The 18532-nt window shown below is 34.0% G+C and overlaps 1 protein-coding gene across 1 annotated transcript; it reads right to left on the bottom strand.

Moving 5' to 3' along the window:
- Nucleotides 1-2506: 2506 nt before the first annotated feature.
- On the bottom strand, nucleotides 2507-18050 carry LOC138307486 (uncharacterized). The gene is made up of 8 exons (XM_069248262.1): nucleotides 17521-18050; nucleotides 8810-9527; nucleotides 8539-8559; nucleotides 5418-5530; nucleotides 4808-4875; nucleotides 4132-4508; nucleotides 3537-3878; nucleotides 2507-3262 (listed from the first exon to the last, which is right to left on the bottom strand). The coding sequence occupies exons 1-8, from the start codon at nucleotides 17647-17649 to the stop codon at nucleotides 2880-2882; spliced, it is 2151 nt and encodes a 716-aa protein (XP_069104363.1). The 5' UTR covers nucleotides 17650-18050; the 3' UTR covers nucleotides 2507-2879.
- Nucleotides 18051-18532: the final 482 nt, after the last annotated feature.

Here is an 18532-nt window from a genome sequence, read left to right as displayed (position 1 = left end):
AATCTTTCACAACGTTGCTCCTGCGATCGTTCTACTTTTCAGCTTTTATTGTTTTCTTTTCAGACCTCAAAAATGTTTAGTTAGAAAAACATGGTTGTTTATCACAAATAATCTAATATATGGTATCCATTTCTATTTCTCGCCTATCTATAACCTCCAACACAAAACATATGTCGTGATTAATTCACTAAAATTTCATGTTAAAGTTCGTAATGTTGAAAAATAAGTTTGTTATGAAGAGATATCATTGAAAGACATCATAAAATTATCTACAAAACTTAAGTATGCAAAATTAGAAGTAGCATTTTTACCTTTAGGAAACAAATTACAATAATATTGCTATCGAGTGCTTGAAGGATATACAGACATGGTTAAGAGTGATTAAATACTCATTAATGAGGTATTGATAAAGCATATAGCATTCTGATATAGAGAATTGATGGAGCGTGATCACAACCGTCATAACACTAGTCAAATGATTGAAGAGGATGTTCAAAATTGTATAATATAATTAAAATTACATCCATCGCGAGCCGCCGTGTCATAATACATTTGTCTAGCTCAATTAGAGTCTTTTTTAAATCATAAACTTCAACATTTATTTTGATAGATCTTTGTCACAGGTATTTTTTTTCATTTGAAGATAAATTTCATTACCTCAAGAAAACATTATGAGTTACGCATTGATCACTTTATTGTGCTGTATACTGTCACTACAGTGGATTTGTGTGTTAGAGCGCCGTGGGCGTCTCCCTTAGTTGGCTTCTTGTGCTATGACATACCGTGTCACAAGGCATCACGAACGCCACAAGTATAGCACTTTTTATACAAACTAATTCCATTCATATATTCACAGATAAGACCTGTCCTCTTTGCTAGGACAGTTACTTGTAATAAAGACACCGATATGTCTTAAAACACGTAAATCAATTTTTAAATAATATACGATATAAATGAGGTGTTTTTAAGCTGCAATTATTAGTATCATTTAGCTAATGTAAAGAGTATTTAGGGTATAAATGTATTTTTACAGTGCCTTTACAGTTAACTATATTCCTGATATATATTTACTATGATAATAATTCCATTTCAGAACACAACTGATAATAAATGCAACCGAATAGAGTGTTACATTACTCTTTCAAAATAATTGCTTGAATATAGAATATTTTCTACAAACATATTGTTGTGGGGTAAATGCCTGGTACACCTTACATTACAAACTCAGAATGTTCACAATTCTAGGAAAAGTGCACGTGCTACAAAAACGTGTGATACACAAGTAATTAGCAATTATTTCTAAACGTACCTGCCTTCATCTCTCCATTTCTTACATAAATACCATACCACAATATTTAATAAATGTTCGGTGAATATAGTAACATATATGTGAGATTGTCAATAATGAAGTGTTAACAAATACTGCACAACAAACTATCACAAAGATGGGATACAACAATAAATGAGGATGTGACGACAACATTAACATATTACGCACGATAAGTTATTGTTCCTTTAAGGAAATCACTTATTTAGTTTGAGTATTCATTCCTTACGGAAACAAAGCAATGAAAATATAATAGTCATTGTAAGCATTATAGGCCATTGGGTTTACTCAATGTTATGTTATGGCTTTTATATCACATACTTATCATGTATTTGATGTAATATATATATATGGTGTGTTACCATATATGTTGGGTTACCATATATGTTGGGTTACCACATATAGTGGTTTACCATATATAGTGGGTTACCATATATAGTTGGGTACCATATATATGTATAGTGGGTTACCATATATAGTTGGTTACCATATATAGTGGGTTACCATATATAAACATACTTATGTAATGGGTTACCATATATATGTATAGTGGGTTACAATATTTAGTGGGTTACCATATATAGTGGTTACCATATATGGGGGGTGACCATATATGGTGGGTTACCATATACATGTACAGTGGGTTACCATGTATGGTGTGCTACCATATATACAGGGTGACGTTCTTTCATATTTGAATCAAATAGCTGATTTTACGTTTAATTGCCATTGTTTTTTGTACATTGTAGTAAATGTTTCTGATGTTATCCATGGGAAAGATGATGAATTTAAGAAACCGAAACAATGATAAAATTCCATCTCAGACTCACGTTCTCAGTTTGCTTGACTTAATAACAACGTGGCATTAGCTATCAATTTCCTACTAATAGGTTAGCACTTACGTTTAATTAGTAGGCTTTTAATTAAATATGTGACATACAGGCTAACAGATTGTTAAGGAAATACCATTTATATGGTGAATAACAAAGGACAAAAACATTAATCTAGTCAACACAATTACAATTTTTCATTCTCAGATTCTACACACTGTACTAATTGGAATCCAACACGACTGACGTTAATATTCCAATTATACATGTTGCACATTAACGTTCATCAATTATTAACCGTTAGAAATGTATTGTATATTATAAGTCTTTAAAGTAGAAAGGCATACCAATGAAGATTCAGATAAGTCAGCACGAGGCTTTCCGAGTGCTAATCCGTTTATTGTTTTCAGGGAAATTAGGATTATACTTTATCTACTTGCTGTTTTTATCATTCATTTGGAAGAATATACACCGCTACATATCTCCATATGTCCAAATTAATGACAATGGACTATGTATGGTGTCGTTATTCCTCATCTAATTCGATGGCTTTCAATACAATGCTGCACACTGCCAGTTATCAAATCTATTTGACTCTGGCGCAATGTTTTCATTATATTCTTTATACGTTAACAAAAAACAGCTGTTGTTTCCATATGTATAAATGGTATCCCATTCTTCGCCGATTTCTTGTGATTGATAAAAGAAAATAACTACTACGTTCACGTTGGTTTGGTAGCCGTCGGACAAATGCTTGCTGGAGTCCTAAAAACACATGAATTAATTACCGGGTCCCACACCAAGCCGGTATTACATGATTGTATAACCTCACTGCCGGACTCACATTGTATGTACTTAGAACAGTTGAACGGGTGGGGGAAATAGCCCCTGACTATTCCGTCACAGGGAACAAGGTCTGGACACAGTAGTTCTAGATTCCGCGGGAATATACAGGCCATGGCTTCCGGGTCGTACACTAGGTCAGTAGCACATTTCTGGACCACGCCCTCGTTGGGTCGGATACACTGAATAAACTTCAGACAATTTTCAGGGTGTGGAAATAACTGGCCTGGTTTCCCTTTCTTACACGGTGTTCTCGAATAATCTGAAACAACGTAAAAGCAAACTGTTGTGAATGATACGGTTGGTTTAATATCACAAATACATATTAACATATCAAGTATAGACTGACAAAACAATGTCGACAGGCCGAAACTGAATGATACAAAGAATAATCGTCAGTACGGTTAATACTGAAACAAGTATTGAAAACATATATTCTGATAAAAGATAACATTATTATGCATTGAGCATTATACCTATAACTTGATAAAGGAGATAATTTATTACGTAAATATTTAACTTTATTTCAAACTTACCAGGTCGTGATGGGTAAATTGATGACGTCATTGAATTGTTTTTGGAGCTGACACCGCTACTCGTGTCTGCTTCCGTTGTCCTTTTGACGACACTTGCCGCTGTGGTCGTAGATTTGACCGGAGTAGGGGTAGTCGGAGGAGCTGGTGGAGCATCAGCGGCGATAGGACAAACCAGATTCGCTCTATCCTCTACACAGACAGCGGAAGTGACGTCAAATAGTAAATCTCCAGTACATATTTGAAGTCGAGAATTCCCGTGCTCACATTGGAAATACTTGTTACATGATATAGGATGGGGGAAGAAAGAGCCTTTCTTAAAGGCACATGGCGTCCACGCTAAATCTGTTAAGGCGAAAAAAAAATGAAATTCATACTCGGAAAAAAGAGCAACATTGACAGAAGATGACCCCAGAACAACACATTTTTATATACGAAGTAGTAGTTAATGAAAATTAACATTATGACAAAAAATGTTTTAAGACTGTTAATACAAGAATTCTAGTACCAGTCACTCTTCCCCTTTTTCATCTTTATTTATATCAATACATATGTTCAAAACTTGAACTGGTCAGCAGCAATACCCATTATTCCGTACCTGTTTTGGAAGGTGGTGCTTGGGTTGGTTTGTGTGTTGTAGTAGTTGTTGGTGTTGTTGTCGTTGTTGTAGTCGTGGTCTGTACTTTAGAAGTGGGCCTTTCAGCAGCGCCCCCTGTTGAAACACCTCCAGCTATGTTATCATTCAAATCTCCAGCGGTAGGTGGTATATTACTTAATTTGCTAAATGAAACAGGAGTCCGTTTGTGCTCGATTTTTATTTTGACATTTTCTAGTTCTATTTCAAATTTATCCTCTACAATTTCTCCTTGACCTGACGTATCTACTTTCGGCACCGCTGTCTCTATCACCGATATGATATCTCTCTTGGTTGCATCCTTCTCCATGAAGAATAGTGTGAAATTTATATTGTCGTTTCTACAAAAAATGAACGAAAATCGACGTTACATCTCATCACATAAACGGAATATTTCATGGGCGATATCTTCAAAGTAAATCCTCAGAAATGCCTAAGTAATTGAGTGTAGTTCTATAACCCACTATAGAAAATATCTATTAAATCCTATACAAAACGTATAAAAATAATCACAAAAATAAATGAGTCCTCCCTTATTGTGGTCTTCATGACTGATGCTTCAGTGTGATATGGTATTAAAGTTTTTATAATCATCATACCCCAATATTTATACAGCAATCCTTAAAAATCTCTCACTTACTTGATCGAAATAACTTCACACCCCCTGTATGTTGTTTTAAAATGACTTCGCTGATAATACCGATCCATCTGTAACAAATTAAAAGATGTTACATCGTATTAATCAAGCAATTACGTGTTCATCCAATGTACGATTAATGCCTAACATCAACTCAGAATACGTATAAGAGCAAGGTTGTTTAAATCAATAGTGTTGCGATAAGTCTATGTCCTGTTTATATCGTTCTGATATTATACTTTCATTAGAAAAAGACATGATTTTGATATAATGATACACCTTTATTAGATCATCCGTAGCTAAGCTATATGCAGTAAAGGTGTATTTCAAATTGATTTTCTTGGCAATACATGAGAATGATTAAAACATATTAAAAGTTTTGTTTGGTACCTCATTCTTTCTATTCTTTGGGGACATTCTAGCATTTAGCATTTAAATGTTGCTAAATACAAGTGTACATGTAGATTATATCTATCTTTGGCATTGGATATTTGAAATATATGAATATGAAGTATAATGTATTACTCAAACAGTAGACAACAATATCCCCAAATTGTTTTATTATTGTAAACCATCTAGAACAATGTTTATGCAATAGATATCTTCAGCTTACCTGCTGACAGTAATCTAAGGCTAGTCCCTTGAAATCCGATTGCATCAGTTCATCAAGTGGCCTTCCGTATCTTGTATTCTTTATTTTTACTGCTAGATTGGCACGTAACATTTCTGAATTAATAAAAATATATTTCAGGGTAAGTAAATTATTGCAAAATCAGAGACGTACAATACACATTTGTACATATATCATAGAGATTGTTACAATCGGGAGAGGCCCCCTGTATGTGCCAAGGGTTTTCTGTACTCCCTAAAGTTACGCTAAGGTATGTTATGAAAGTTAAATATGTTAGATGGTGTATGCATAATTTTGTGAAGAAAAAATGATGTTCTTAATGTTTAATCATTACGCAATGCACTTTCGGTTTTCAATGTTTGAAATGACGAAAATTAGTTTCCTTAGGGAAGAATTTCCTATATCTCTAATATATGCAAAGTGGTTATATGTTAAAATGAAACAAAAAAGTCTCTACTCGCCTTTCCGTGAGGCGCTACTCGCCTTTCCGTGAGGCGTAACATTGGATGGAGATCACTACTTTTTGTGTAAAGAGACCCTCAGGGTAACGAACACTATAGGAATAAACACAACATTCTGTCTTTGTATTATGCTATCTAACTCTTTTAGTATTTCTTTATGTTCTAAATGAAACAGACAAGTTGTCAAAATGATGTTTTCGTTATGATTTATTTCTCAGAGAGTTTTACACATGCGTATCTTTACACTTAAAAGTATTAATTAAATGTCATTTCTCAGCCGCTTTTCAAAAGTAATCATGCAAGATCGATGCGTTTTCCACGTTTTAGTAATTTAATGGTGCGTTTTGCTCTTTCATTTACTAAGCAATGTACACAACAATTAACTATGCACGTCTTTCTTCTAATCAATCTATACAGCGGTTCGAGTTTTAACCTTTCGTTTTACTCTATAATACATTTGATAGTTTCAGCATGACTTTCTCCATCACAATGTGTAACAATTATACTCATATTCACCTATGGCATTAAGTTTATAATTAAAAAGGCTGATGATTTAATATCTCTCCTCCCCGAGGTCACAGAAAGTGACAATGTCGGCACGCCTCGTGTCCCGGCAACAATATCACATATATTAACATGATAACATATTCAAGCTTATTCTCGAACTGTTGTGTAATTTAATTTCATATGTTACAGTTATATCTATCGATAAGAAGTTTTTGGTTACTTTTTGCATAACCTTACAGAATTGTACGTCGGGTATTATGAAGTCATACACGAAGAACATTTCAGGAAATTTCAAAAGCGACACAGTCATTTGCCAAAGTAAAATATTGAATAAGATATCAATGCTTTACAACTAAATTTATAAAGCCATAGACAAAAACAAGGACTTTTCATAGATGCTTCGTTAATGAATAGACCAGCCACCCTAGCATTAGAAATGGCTACTGTTTGATATAGTATTAATTTACCAAACACGCAGATATCAGTTTTTATTTGGAACCTACATTATTATGTGTCATCGTTAAATTGTTTATCTTTAAAATATACTTATTAGTACACATATAGGTGACTAGTTGTGTTATGTTACATTTGAGCGGAAGGTGTCAACTGGTGAGATGCGTGCAGGCGGGACCAATGACAAGTTTAGTATCATAGGAAAATATATCATACTTCTAAATATACTCTGAAAAAGGTTTATTTATAGGTACTCCTTCATATAAATACGTCTGAGCTGTGTGAGATTGTAATACTAGGTTGATAAATATATTACGATTTCCCAATTGACGACAAGAAGGCGAGGGCGTGTGGTTTTAACATCAATACAGCAGTTTGACTCGAAAAGTGATGATCTTCTCCCATCAAAATAGACAAATCAAAAATTTCATTTTTTGTAAAAACGTCCTTTAAACACAACAGCCGTGATTTGACACAAAAAGGTAAAGCATGTACTATATTGTTTTACATAATATGATTTGAGTGGCATCAGCGATTGGTTTGTTAAATCAAATAAAAAAGACGCGATATTTAGGGTTGAAGGTCAGAAAATAGAATGTTTCTTATCAGCTATTTCCGATGGGTTAACATACATTGAGGAGGGACGAGGTTAAACATACGAGATGTCGATGTTTGCGTTTTCACCCATTTTAACAACAATGATTATGTGACAAACCCAACATCTTTTTATCTGTATGTAACCTATGGTAAAACATTTTTTACACTTAATGGCATTCAAAGTACGCATACATGTATGAAATTTTAAATATCATGTCTAATATCACGGAACATTGGAATGAATTAAACTAGCTGACGTTCAGCAATATATCTAAATCTGTGCTAATAAGTCGGCTCGATATATGACATAATATGAGCATTGGCGTTCACACACTAGTCAATAACAATCATACATGCACCGTACGACATTCTACTCGACCAGTCTATAAAAGTGGTTGTTTCTACACCTGTTTAAAGCTAACATGTTATCAGGATAACGTGACAATGCTTCAATTTAACATTAAAATACAATGCAAACATAATACCGTAGTCTCCCGAAACTCACAGCCATTCACGCACACAGCACATCAGATGCATGTGAGGCCGTCCTTAAATGACCTTAGTCTTGAATAGTACACCAAACCAACCGACTAAAGACAATAAAAACATTATAATTGACAACTCTCATCTCTCAGGTTATGTGATGGTGTATTTATATTTGTGTATGAGCTGACACTACAGTACATTATTAATGAGTATACTGTACTTTATATAAAGCATGTTTGTTGTCTCATCGTGTCTTCTAATCTGCTTTATATATAGCCTTTTAGTGCATGTCAGATTTTGATACCAGAGAAAAATTGGATATCTCGGGGAACAAACGACGTATCTGTCCAAAATTACCACGCAATGTAGAATTTGACCTCGACTGTTACTGCATGCATGGATAGACGAGTTATACGTGATATCATGATATATGACTGTAATGGAATATTTGAGGAACCGTTGCATTATCCTACGTCATTTCAAGCTTTGTAATGGCTATAAAACGAAAATAAACTGCGTGGCTTTATTACATTATTCTGGTAATAACAATGAATTGATGGTCAGTTATTAGTTAGTGGTATATGAGAAGGCAGACTTACCTATTTCATCTTCATGGGTTTCTGCAAAGTTTAAAAAATAATGAAAATTTACAGATAGTAAAATGAACATAACATAACGGATGTTTTTTTTTAAACAATGATATCTCTTTCAGCATGATATCACTGTTAATTTATCACATTAAGTTATAGAATAACGATATGCTGTTGCTATTCTGTGTTCTTCTTTAGTTCATTTTAAACTTAAATACCTTACAGTTATTATGTTAATTAAGACATATAGTTAAGAATCTATCATGTCATATAAACTTACTTTTTAACTCAATAGCAAAGTAAATAGCAGCACCTAGACTGGCGGCTAGAATCAGCATTATCATCACCCCCATACAGGGCCTCAATGTCTTCCGTAACCGAGTACTAAAGGACTCGGGTACAGGTTGTATAAAGGCGAAGGGATCCGTGTGTTCTGTAACACTCGCACGTTTTGTCTGTGATGTATGAGTATGTGATTTTGAATGGGTACTGCGGTGAGTATGATTGCTCCTTGCACTGCGGCCACTATGCAAACTCCCGATGCTTTCCGCAGTAGAATGAGCTCTCGGAATCCTACTCCCTGCTCTGTCTAAATCCGTCCGCGAGGACTCTTTGGAGAGTTCACGTACATGTTTACTAGAATGAGTTTTTGACACTTCACTTTCACGTCTAGTCCTAGAGGTGGAAATTTTACTTTTATCACTACGATTTTCAGGCGTAGATTCACGTCTTTTGCCTACATACAAATGCTGGTGAGGATTGGAAGATTTTCTACGCTCTCCTCGTTTAGCGTTAGTTTCAAACTCTGACATTTCACTCAATGATGTCGTACTATAGCCCGATGTGTCGTCTAATGGCCGTCTCCTTTTCTTCCTGCGTTTTTCTTCCTCCGCCAGTGTGCATTCCGACGGAATCGTCCTGATACCAGAAAACTCCTTGTCCGTGGACAGCCCATCACAGTAGTCATTAGAGAAGGTGTTCGAGTGATGTAACGATCTCTGAAATGACATCAAGGACACAGAGTTAAGACAATGCAAACACGGGCAACCATCCATTACTAACCTTAATCAGTGCATTAGACATTCAGTTGTATTTTGTAAGCAGAACTACAACCCAATTGTTCTAAGTGTAAATTGCTGAACATGCAATATGACATAAAAACAATATACGTTTTAATTACAATTGGTTTTAAAGCATTGTATTGTTTTACAACAGGCCTCAAGCCATTACGATAAAAAATTGCTTAAAATGGTTTTCAAGGTATCCGTCATTGAATTTCATTCTTATTCATAAGTAAATCTATCTAATCAATGCACATGCAACTATTCGAAATTGTATATATGTTACGATACGGCCGAATACGGAAACATAACATGTACCCGACCTATATTACGTAAACTCTAACACTGCTACGTCTGTGTTATTGCATCAACGTTAAAATTCAACAGTTTATATACATGTGTACCACTTACATTGTAATGACATTAAAGTGAACAGTCGGACAAGGATGGCTAAAGTCGGTAAAAATGGTGTAAATGTATCCAGTATAATTTCTTATGAAATGGAAAAATAAAATCTCTCGTCAAAATCTGTCTGCGTACGAAGAAATTAATTTAAAGTATGGGAATTCTAAAACGTCCTCCCGGCTCACTATGTCCGTGGTTACATTTCCACACAGCCTCGCTTTCAATGCTTTCAACTTTTCTTTACTTTAATGGTCAGAACTGGGAAACTAAGCAGAACTTGACCGTCGTATTAATATGTGAGAACTTTTGGAAGGCCAATGAACGCATTTAGACTGGTTTTCTTTGCCCGACTATTCACTTTAAAGTACACCTATATGCTTTATTGATTAATAAGCGAGTATCGAATTGGAATAGATGAGAGCGCGCGCGGATGTCGATGTTACAATTGTATAGCAATGACGGAAATTTATATCAGTCTTTAAAAAGTAATAGACGCAAAATAAAAAATGTACGTGGTAGATTATAAGACTCTTTCATATGTGGATATGAAGGATAGGGATATTCTACCCGAGGGTCACAAAATGTAGTTAAATTCTAGGTTTGCCGAGGGTTTTGCAACATTTTGTGATACCGAGGGTAGAATATCCCTATCCTTCATATCCACTTATGAAAGAGTATTTTTCTTTCATACCTCGCGATCGACGTCTTATTGCAATTTTACAACTATAATATCCCGCCATTTTGAAATAAATTCGAAGAAATCCACGGCTGAAAGTCAATTTTTCATACAAAAAAATACGTGATATTTTCAACAAAAAAATCCGTTAAATCAGTCAAGTTTGTGAAAAATTTTTAAATTTTACCGAGGAAATAGAAATTTTGTTGACGCTGTGACGTCACGAGGCTTTATTGCATGGGTAGCCATGCCATACAGCCTCAGGCGACATGAGTGTATTACCCTAGACCAGCCAGTATTACACCTGTAGGTATGAAAGAAATATTCTGTCAACGCCGATCAGAGGTCAAGATATCAAAAGCTGCGGTTATGAATTGAAACTAGAAAATTATATCTCATAAATACAGTTTATGACGTTGAAAGTTAACATTATCAAATATGAAAATAGCAAACACGTATAGAATTGGAGTATGCCGATGAAATGATGGTTGATATAGAACTAGTCAGAGTAGTTAACTGTAGTCAGTTAAAAGTATGCCATAAATAATATCGAAAATTTGAGTATTTCTTATATGATATCATTAATTTGAATATTTTTATAACATATATTGAAATTAATTCAAAAATAACTTAATGTCTAACACATTTATCAATTACACATATTCGATACACATAGTATTTGAGAAATTTAAGATGAACATGTATTGTCCATTTCACAAATAAATAAATATGTTTAGAGGAATATACAATAACTGGTAATTTAAATTTGTAAACATTATGACACATTCACAATCAATTAAAATAACACATGATTAATGGATACAATTATCGTCGATGCAATTAATTATGTATTTTTAATTGACTCAAAGATTCCAATGACTGCAGCCAGTTTAAAGTTATATAGAGGGTATTAACAGTTATATTTGATAGAGTAGGATGCAAAGCACGAGTGAAAAATGTCAGTTTTCACTTCGCAAGATGAAATATAACTGTTATTTATCAAGAAACAAGGAATATTCTCTTTATTGCATTTAACGTCTCTGTTCGAGGTCTAAACCAAGCCAACTGATACTAGATAGTACATATATTTCACTGTAAATGCTGTAGCATGATAAGTCAATATTGAACGAAAACTGATTTTTTCACTCGGATGAAAAATACAATATATATTTAGACCAAAGAAAACGTAAGCTGTAATATAACCATTACTTACAACACATAATTTATGCACTGAAAACTTATTGTTTTGTTATGTCTTATGTATGTTCAGATGGAAACATACCTACATAAATCATTTTATAATTATTCAACACTGCAAACATGTGATATAAAATGTAGATCACAACTTGGTTTCATAATCTGCCCATATCTACTCATTGTATTTTACAAGATGAGCAATACTTCCATAAATAATTTTCAGCACTAATTTGTACTTGTAGAATTAAAACCTATGCATTGTAAGTATTGTTATTCTCAAAATAATGGTAATTGTTGGTGGTGAATGAAATATTATAGGCTCTTCTTGATTCGCTCGTATGGAAATTAAGGCACATTTCACTCAATAAAAAACCCGTTCATGCTGTACAAATAGAAAGTATCTTTACCATGATTGATTTAAACCGTTCTTATGTTCATACTACAATACATTATCTCATACATCGAAAACAAATCGTATTTGTTTCAGGATAAGCGTCCTTCTGTTTATCCATTACATTGACGTAAAATCTTGTGTCATAATCTCAGACTGGAACATTTGGGTAAGGGGGGGTCTACGTTATCTTCTTTATTGTTCCAGCAAACAGACAAAACACAAGTTTTATCACCAAATATAATTTGCCCTCACACAAAACACAAAATATCGCTTTATCAAAAAGATTGTAACGTTTGTCCTCACATGGAATACATAACATCGTAAAACAATAGATGTAATAGAGATGTTTGTCTCAGTCTTTATTTGGTAAAATTATTAGTCCTTTTACAGACTAACATCCTAGAAGATACGAAGGCTTATCACAATAAGCTTCGTCCCCAAGTTATATTTAGGCCTTACCTGGAGCCACAGTCGTGGTCTAGCTGTCATTGACGCTGACATTCACCAAGTACAAAATGTCAGTGGCAGGAATGTTGAATATTAACTAGTCGGTATCAACAGTATGTTTATCTCTCCACTTATTAAGGTAATGTTTCCTTGTAGATATATATTAAAATAGCAAGATTAAACCATATCAACAAATGATCTTCTATATGGTTATAAATGGTAAGGAAAAGTATATATGCTATGTAAATCTCGACTAAATAAGAAACATTTCCTTGTAGTGGAACTTCACTCTGGCCACCACACGATATACTAGATTATCTCCCCCTAGTTTGCAATTGAATGTCGCAGAGTCAAAAATTATCATGCAAGGTGTTAGTGATAATTTTCATAATCAGGTGGTCAGTCTAGTGGTACTTATAAATAACTAGTTTAAAACTATGGTGGCATATTTCTGCAATCCTGTTATTTTAGGTCGAGTTATGTAACGTAACTTTGCCGAGATAATTGTGTCGACCTGTCGAGTTATATCATGAGTTGTTGAGATATTTATGTCGGCAAGTCGACTTACATCACGGAAAGTCGACTTATATTGTAACTCGACTTTCCAATATGAATATGTGGACTTGTCGTGTTAAAACTCATCTTACCGACATAAATATCTCAACAAGTTATGTTATAACTCGACTTGTCTAGTCAAAGATGAGTTACCCTAAGTCGACCTAAATTAACTCGATGGCAGAAATATGCCACCATATAAAACACATCAACGAATGAATCTTCATTTGGTGATAAAATATACTAAAAGTATGTGAAATGTATGAGATGATTGGATGACGTTGAGTACATACTATTTACAATGTATGACTATCAATGAGTGAAAGAGAGAACGTATTGTCAGGAATGAACACGACGAAGCAGTTACTTTTTATAAATGACTAATGATAACAAGGTTTTATAAAAATAGTTTTTTTTTCTCGTTTTTTTTCGTTTTTTTTTTTTTTTTATTTTTTTTTTTTTTTTTTTTTTTATTTTTGAAATTTGAATTGTGGTTTAGATATCATGGATACAAAGAGATCAATTCATTTTGAAATTGATTTTTAAATTATCTTATTTAAGGAACGTTGGAAATGCATATATTTTACTGACATCTATCTGTACTATAATGAACGATATTTTATTTATTTGCAATTGATTCATACAAAAACCTGGTATCAAGGAGAACCACACCGAATTGTTCGCACATAAAAGGTTAACAGGAAGTTGATAAGGTGACATCTAGCTATATGATTTGACTTTCAACTGATGCAATAAAGTAACTATGATATTATACATACAGAAAGATCCATCACAACATTTCAGGCTTCAAACACACAAATATATGCACCGAGCTGACAATCAGGTACAAAACGATGACTTGGCAGGGAAATTGAGGGAGTCATCCTCATTAGGTGGGAGGATACCGCAATCAAACACATATACTTGTCAGTTAGGAGATGGGGTCACGCCTCTCCCGATATCGGTTTACGACCTGAAGGAGACATTACCTACCTACTGTACATAACACACCTTATAATCGAACGTTGACAGACATGTCCCTTCAATCTTACAATCGATTGTTAATCACCATTAGGTCAGTCAGAACAGTGGACAGACAGTGCAATCTACCTTATCATCACTACTCCTATAAATATAATATGCATAATTTCCAAATATTTTTGTCATTATCAATAGATAAAAGATTGAACTGACGTATGTTTTTTTTAATCATTTGACGGCTTTAGTAATCGTCCACTCGCCCTATTTTAAGCTAAATATGTTGTCAACCAGTTTACCCCTCCGCTCCCAAAATGCCACTACAATATAAAGAATTTGGTGACAAGAATAGAATTTCGGCTTGGTATCATGTGAGTATTTATATAAAGGCTTCTGCCATAACGTTTTAAAGATCAGTTTTCGTTTTATTTTGATATATAATGTCTTCAGCTGAATAACTTACTGAACGAATGTATTGACCCAGTAATGTTGATATATCTTGGATGATAATGTTATTTAGAAAGTTCGGTTACAGTTATGCTCATTTAGTTAATTAACGGACTTGTTCTTTAATGAACATTAATTGCCTGACGTAATTCATTCTATTACACTAGCAATAGGAATGTTGCCGCTCAGGAAGAAAAGTATGAAATATGTATTTAAAACACAGTGCAGTTGAATTAAGCATATGTTCAGGTTTTCACACGGAAACTGGGCAGTACAATGAACCGTGCTGGGCGTACCAAGCAGATACACATGAGCGAATTCCTGACCTTATAATACGCTTGTGGTCAACTCTTACTCAGCTCTGACGGAAACACATGTACAGTGTCGATATTGTATTGGTGTGAATGGTCAGCCCTGGGGATAAGGATAAGTATTCTACACGTATATCTGGCGATTTTATCAGATTTGACCTCATATCACAGTTTCGAAAATGAAATCTTTCAGCATAATTTGTCATTGAGACGAAGTTTCCACATACTGTACACACACTAGACACGAGTACATATAACGGCATCTGACTTTTAAAGCATGAATATAAATGACCCATTGTTCAGGAAGATCTGTATATGGTAATTTATCTCAAAGTGACATTATCATAATTCAACAACACGTCACGTTAATTGGATATCTTTATAATTCAATTGTATAACCGAAGTCTACAAGCTAATATGACTATATCATAGATATAACCCACAAAAACATATGGTATGGTATTTCTAAAATTTTCTGTTGATATTAAAAATGAAACTCGGCACGAATGTATTATAAGATTACGTAAAACTAGTATTGAGTTATGATTCGTGTCTGTCAACTACACATTGCTGAGGAGATATGCGTATGTATATATTTGCATTGTTTTACCATTTCTGTGTATAATAAGTATATAAATTATAGCAGGAAGGATACATGTTGATAAACTTGACTTGTTTTTACACTGGGCTTGTTATTATAATGCTGACTCTATAATTTATAATATCTAATTTATATTCATGATTTCTGTTTTCCTAAATACACAATGTATCTATCGAAATGATTGTCTGATTTAATTGGAGGTTTCATTTTCTCCATTCGTGACTCAATAAATTCAAACAATGTAAAGGATGAAGGCATATCAATAAAATGTATGTTAACTCCTAAAAGTTACATGTGCCATAATTTCCATACTCGCGAACCTTCTTATGTGTTATTAACCACAAAGTAACCGAATGTAAGAACTCAAAATGAATCTTGGCTGTACTGCCAAAAACCAAGATATTCATTTATACTGTTCAGTAAAAAACTACACACAATCACACCAGGAAGCCGAGTTGTGGTCTACCATTTTATGTCACATTTTACAGTGACAATATTAATTTTATGTGACCTCTTCACAAAAAACAGGGTGTCAAAATTGTTTGCACAGTTATGGTACATATAATTTCAATATAGGTGCAATACTGCCAAACTGTCGTCACACAATGTTTTAACAATTGTGCAGGGAGGCCTGACCAACAGGACTATTTAGTTCGGTTTTATATTTAACGTCTCATGGTCATATAAGTATGGACCATATATGCGGTATGTTGTGGTGTGTTGATGTTTGTATGTCTTGGGAGGCTGTGGTATTCTCGTGTTTGGTCACCTTGCAATAGTATAAATCTTGCCCTTTTATAGTGCTATTTCACTGAAGCATGAAGCTAAAAACAGAACCAGCAACTCCGGTACAGTGTGTGATAAAGACCAGGATGATTTAATTAATTGCTTACTATGTTGGAGGATCACCTTGGAATATTCATCGTTTTTACATATACATGTAGTCTTTTTTATTTTGTGTACTTTGATTGTCCATCAATAATCATATTTAGCATTAACCTTACGAAATACATCATTATTTTAAAAACACACTTGGTTTTACGATGCTTAGCTATGACACAAAACCATACTTCTCAAAACACTAATTTTGATTAAATCCATAATTTCGTAAATATAAAGATTCGAATTTAACATCTATTATGTTTGAGTTTCACCATCAGTGCTTAACGTTAAGATCCATAACATTTATCATCCATTCACCGCCGTTCTCGTTCTTCAGAACAGACACATCGGACTCCGGGTTAATATCAACCCATTCAGGAATACAAGTAATTACCATTACACTGCTCAACAACCTACCTACATATACCATGGACGGTTTGTAATATTGTTTTTTTGTCTCAATGTGCATATTTACCAGTAAAGTACCTCAACCATGGCCATAATGCTTACTATAGTCCATTAGCATATACATGTAGTAACATCGGTAAAGGTATGTTTATTCACAAATGGAACATTACATTGTGCTCACATCGAGTTTAATTTCTATCAATGTTAAAATCATAAAAAAGAAGAAATATTATCCAATTTGATAATGACCGGAGATGTAAAACACTGTATCCCTCTTAATCAGCATCGAAACAACGTCGACATTTTATTCATTCAGAAATAATCATGTAAGATTACTTCTAAATTCACCCAATAAATTTAACCATTTGGACACGTTTTAAAAATACTAAGTGGATTAAAAAACACAGAAAATATGTTTTCATTTAAACCTCGACGGAAATGGGAACAGTACGTGAATATTCTATCTGCCGTTCCTTTTTAGTGTTTAATCGATATCCCTATTTTGTTAAAGACAATAAACTTATTACAATATTATTCTACAGTTATCATATCGTTGATTTAATTGTTTGCCTTAATTTCATTCATAGAACCCAAAACACAAGGTTCGTTTTCTGCTGTCCCTAACTTACCAAATCCTGGTCAGACAAACTGCCTATACTCCACGTTGTAGTGTTCGTATGTTTTGGCGTTATACCACATGAGGTATGTCGTGAGTCAGGTTCGTCATCAAAACGTTTTACCCAGGCCGGTGTTTCCATAATCGAGGATTCTTAATCACAAACAATATTAAATTCCTTCCGTTCTTGTACATATTTATCCATTCTTCCTTCATTTAATCTGTAAATCCGAAGGGATATAGAATCAGGATCCATCATTCTATCTGTGTAATCCAGGTAATACCTGTTATCAGCGAACAAATCACATGTCATCAATGAAATACCAAACGTATTGTCAATAACAGTACTTCTACACGACGCCTTAGTCTGATCCACCAAATCACAAGTAGTTGTATTTTGATAAAACTGTTAACTTTCCTGTCTTCTACACTGACAGCATCACATTACTCAGTCAACCTTAGCATAGTCCACCGTTGAGAAAATAACGTTCCTAGAAGTATTGTCTCACTACCGGAGTCAGTCATGTAGAACATGCCGGGGCCCCGAGAACGTGCGATGAAGCTAATTAACCTTCGGGGCATGAACAATAGCGCACCGTGACGATATACCTGTACAGGTATACAGTATACATACCTGGCGGCTAGGTGGCGCTAATAAAACTCATGTCATTTGTTCTATTTACGGTCATAGACCATCAGTGGTGATCATACACTTGCTGATTGTCCAATAATAGTTATTAGCTTACTAATTGAGGAGACGCAACATTCTTTGGAGTTCACTTGTAAATATTCTCGCATAATTACGTACACTACTCGTAAAAAAGTGTATTATCAACATGTCCAAAAATAAGCGTTCAAAATAAATACTTTTTTGCATGACATATCCTATTTGAATTAATCCTCAATATCATTTCCCTGAAAAAATATATTTTCTTTTTTTTAATCTAAAGGCTCTATCGGGTACCAAATTATAGTTATCATAAACAGCTTGCGCATCACAGATATTTAAACTATGCGTTTAATTA

The sequence above is a fragment of the Argopecten irradians genome, chromosome 14 (genome assembly GCF_041381155.1).
Source record: "Argopecten irradians isolate NY chromosome 14, Ai_NY, whole genome shotgun sequence".
NCBI lineage: Eukaryota > Metazoa > Mollusca > Bivalvia > Pectinida > Pectinidae > Argopecten > Argopecten irradians.
The sequence above is the reverse complement of the archived record's forward strand: the minus strand, read 5'-3'. Positions and strand labels throughout refer to the sequence as shown.

What these genes read in the sequence shown, in the direction of transcription:
- LOC138307486 (XM_069248262.1), bottom strand. Translation starts at nt 17,649, where the DNA reads ATGGAAACACCGGCCTGGGTAAAACGTTTTGATGACGAACCTGACTCA. An exon ending in AACCCATGAAGATGAAATAG is followed by an intron (nt 5,531 to 8,538) that starts GTAAGTCTGCCT and finishes TTATTAATTCAG; the next exon opens with AAATGTTACGTGCCAATCTA. An exon ending in AGCACCACCTTCCAAAACAG is followed by an intron (nt 3,879 to 4,131) that starts GTACGGAATAAT and finishes TCGCCTTAACAG; the next exon opens with ATTTAGCGTGGACGCCATGT.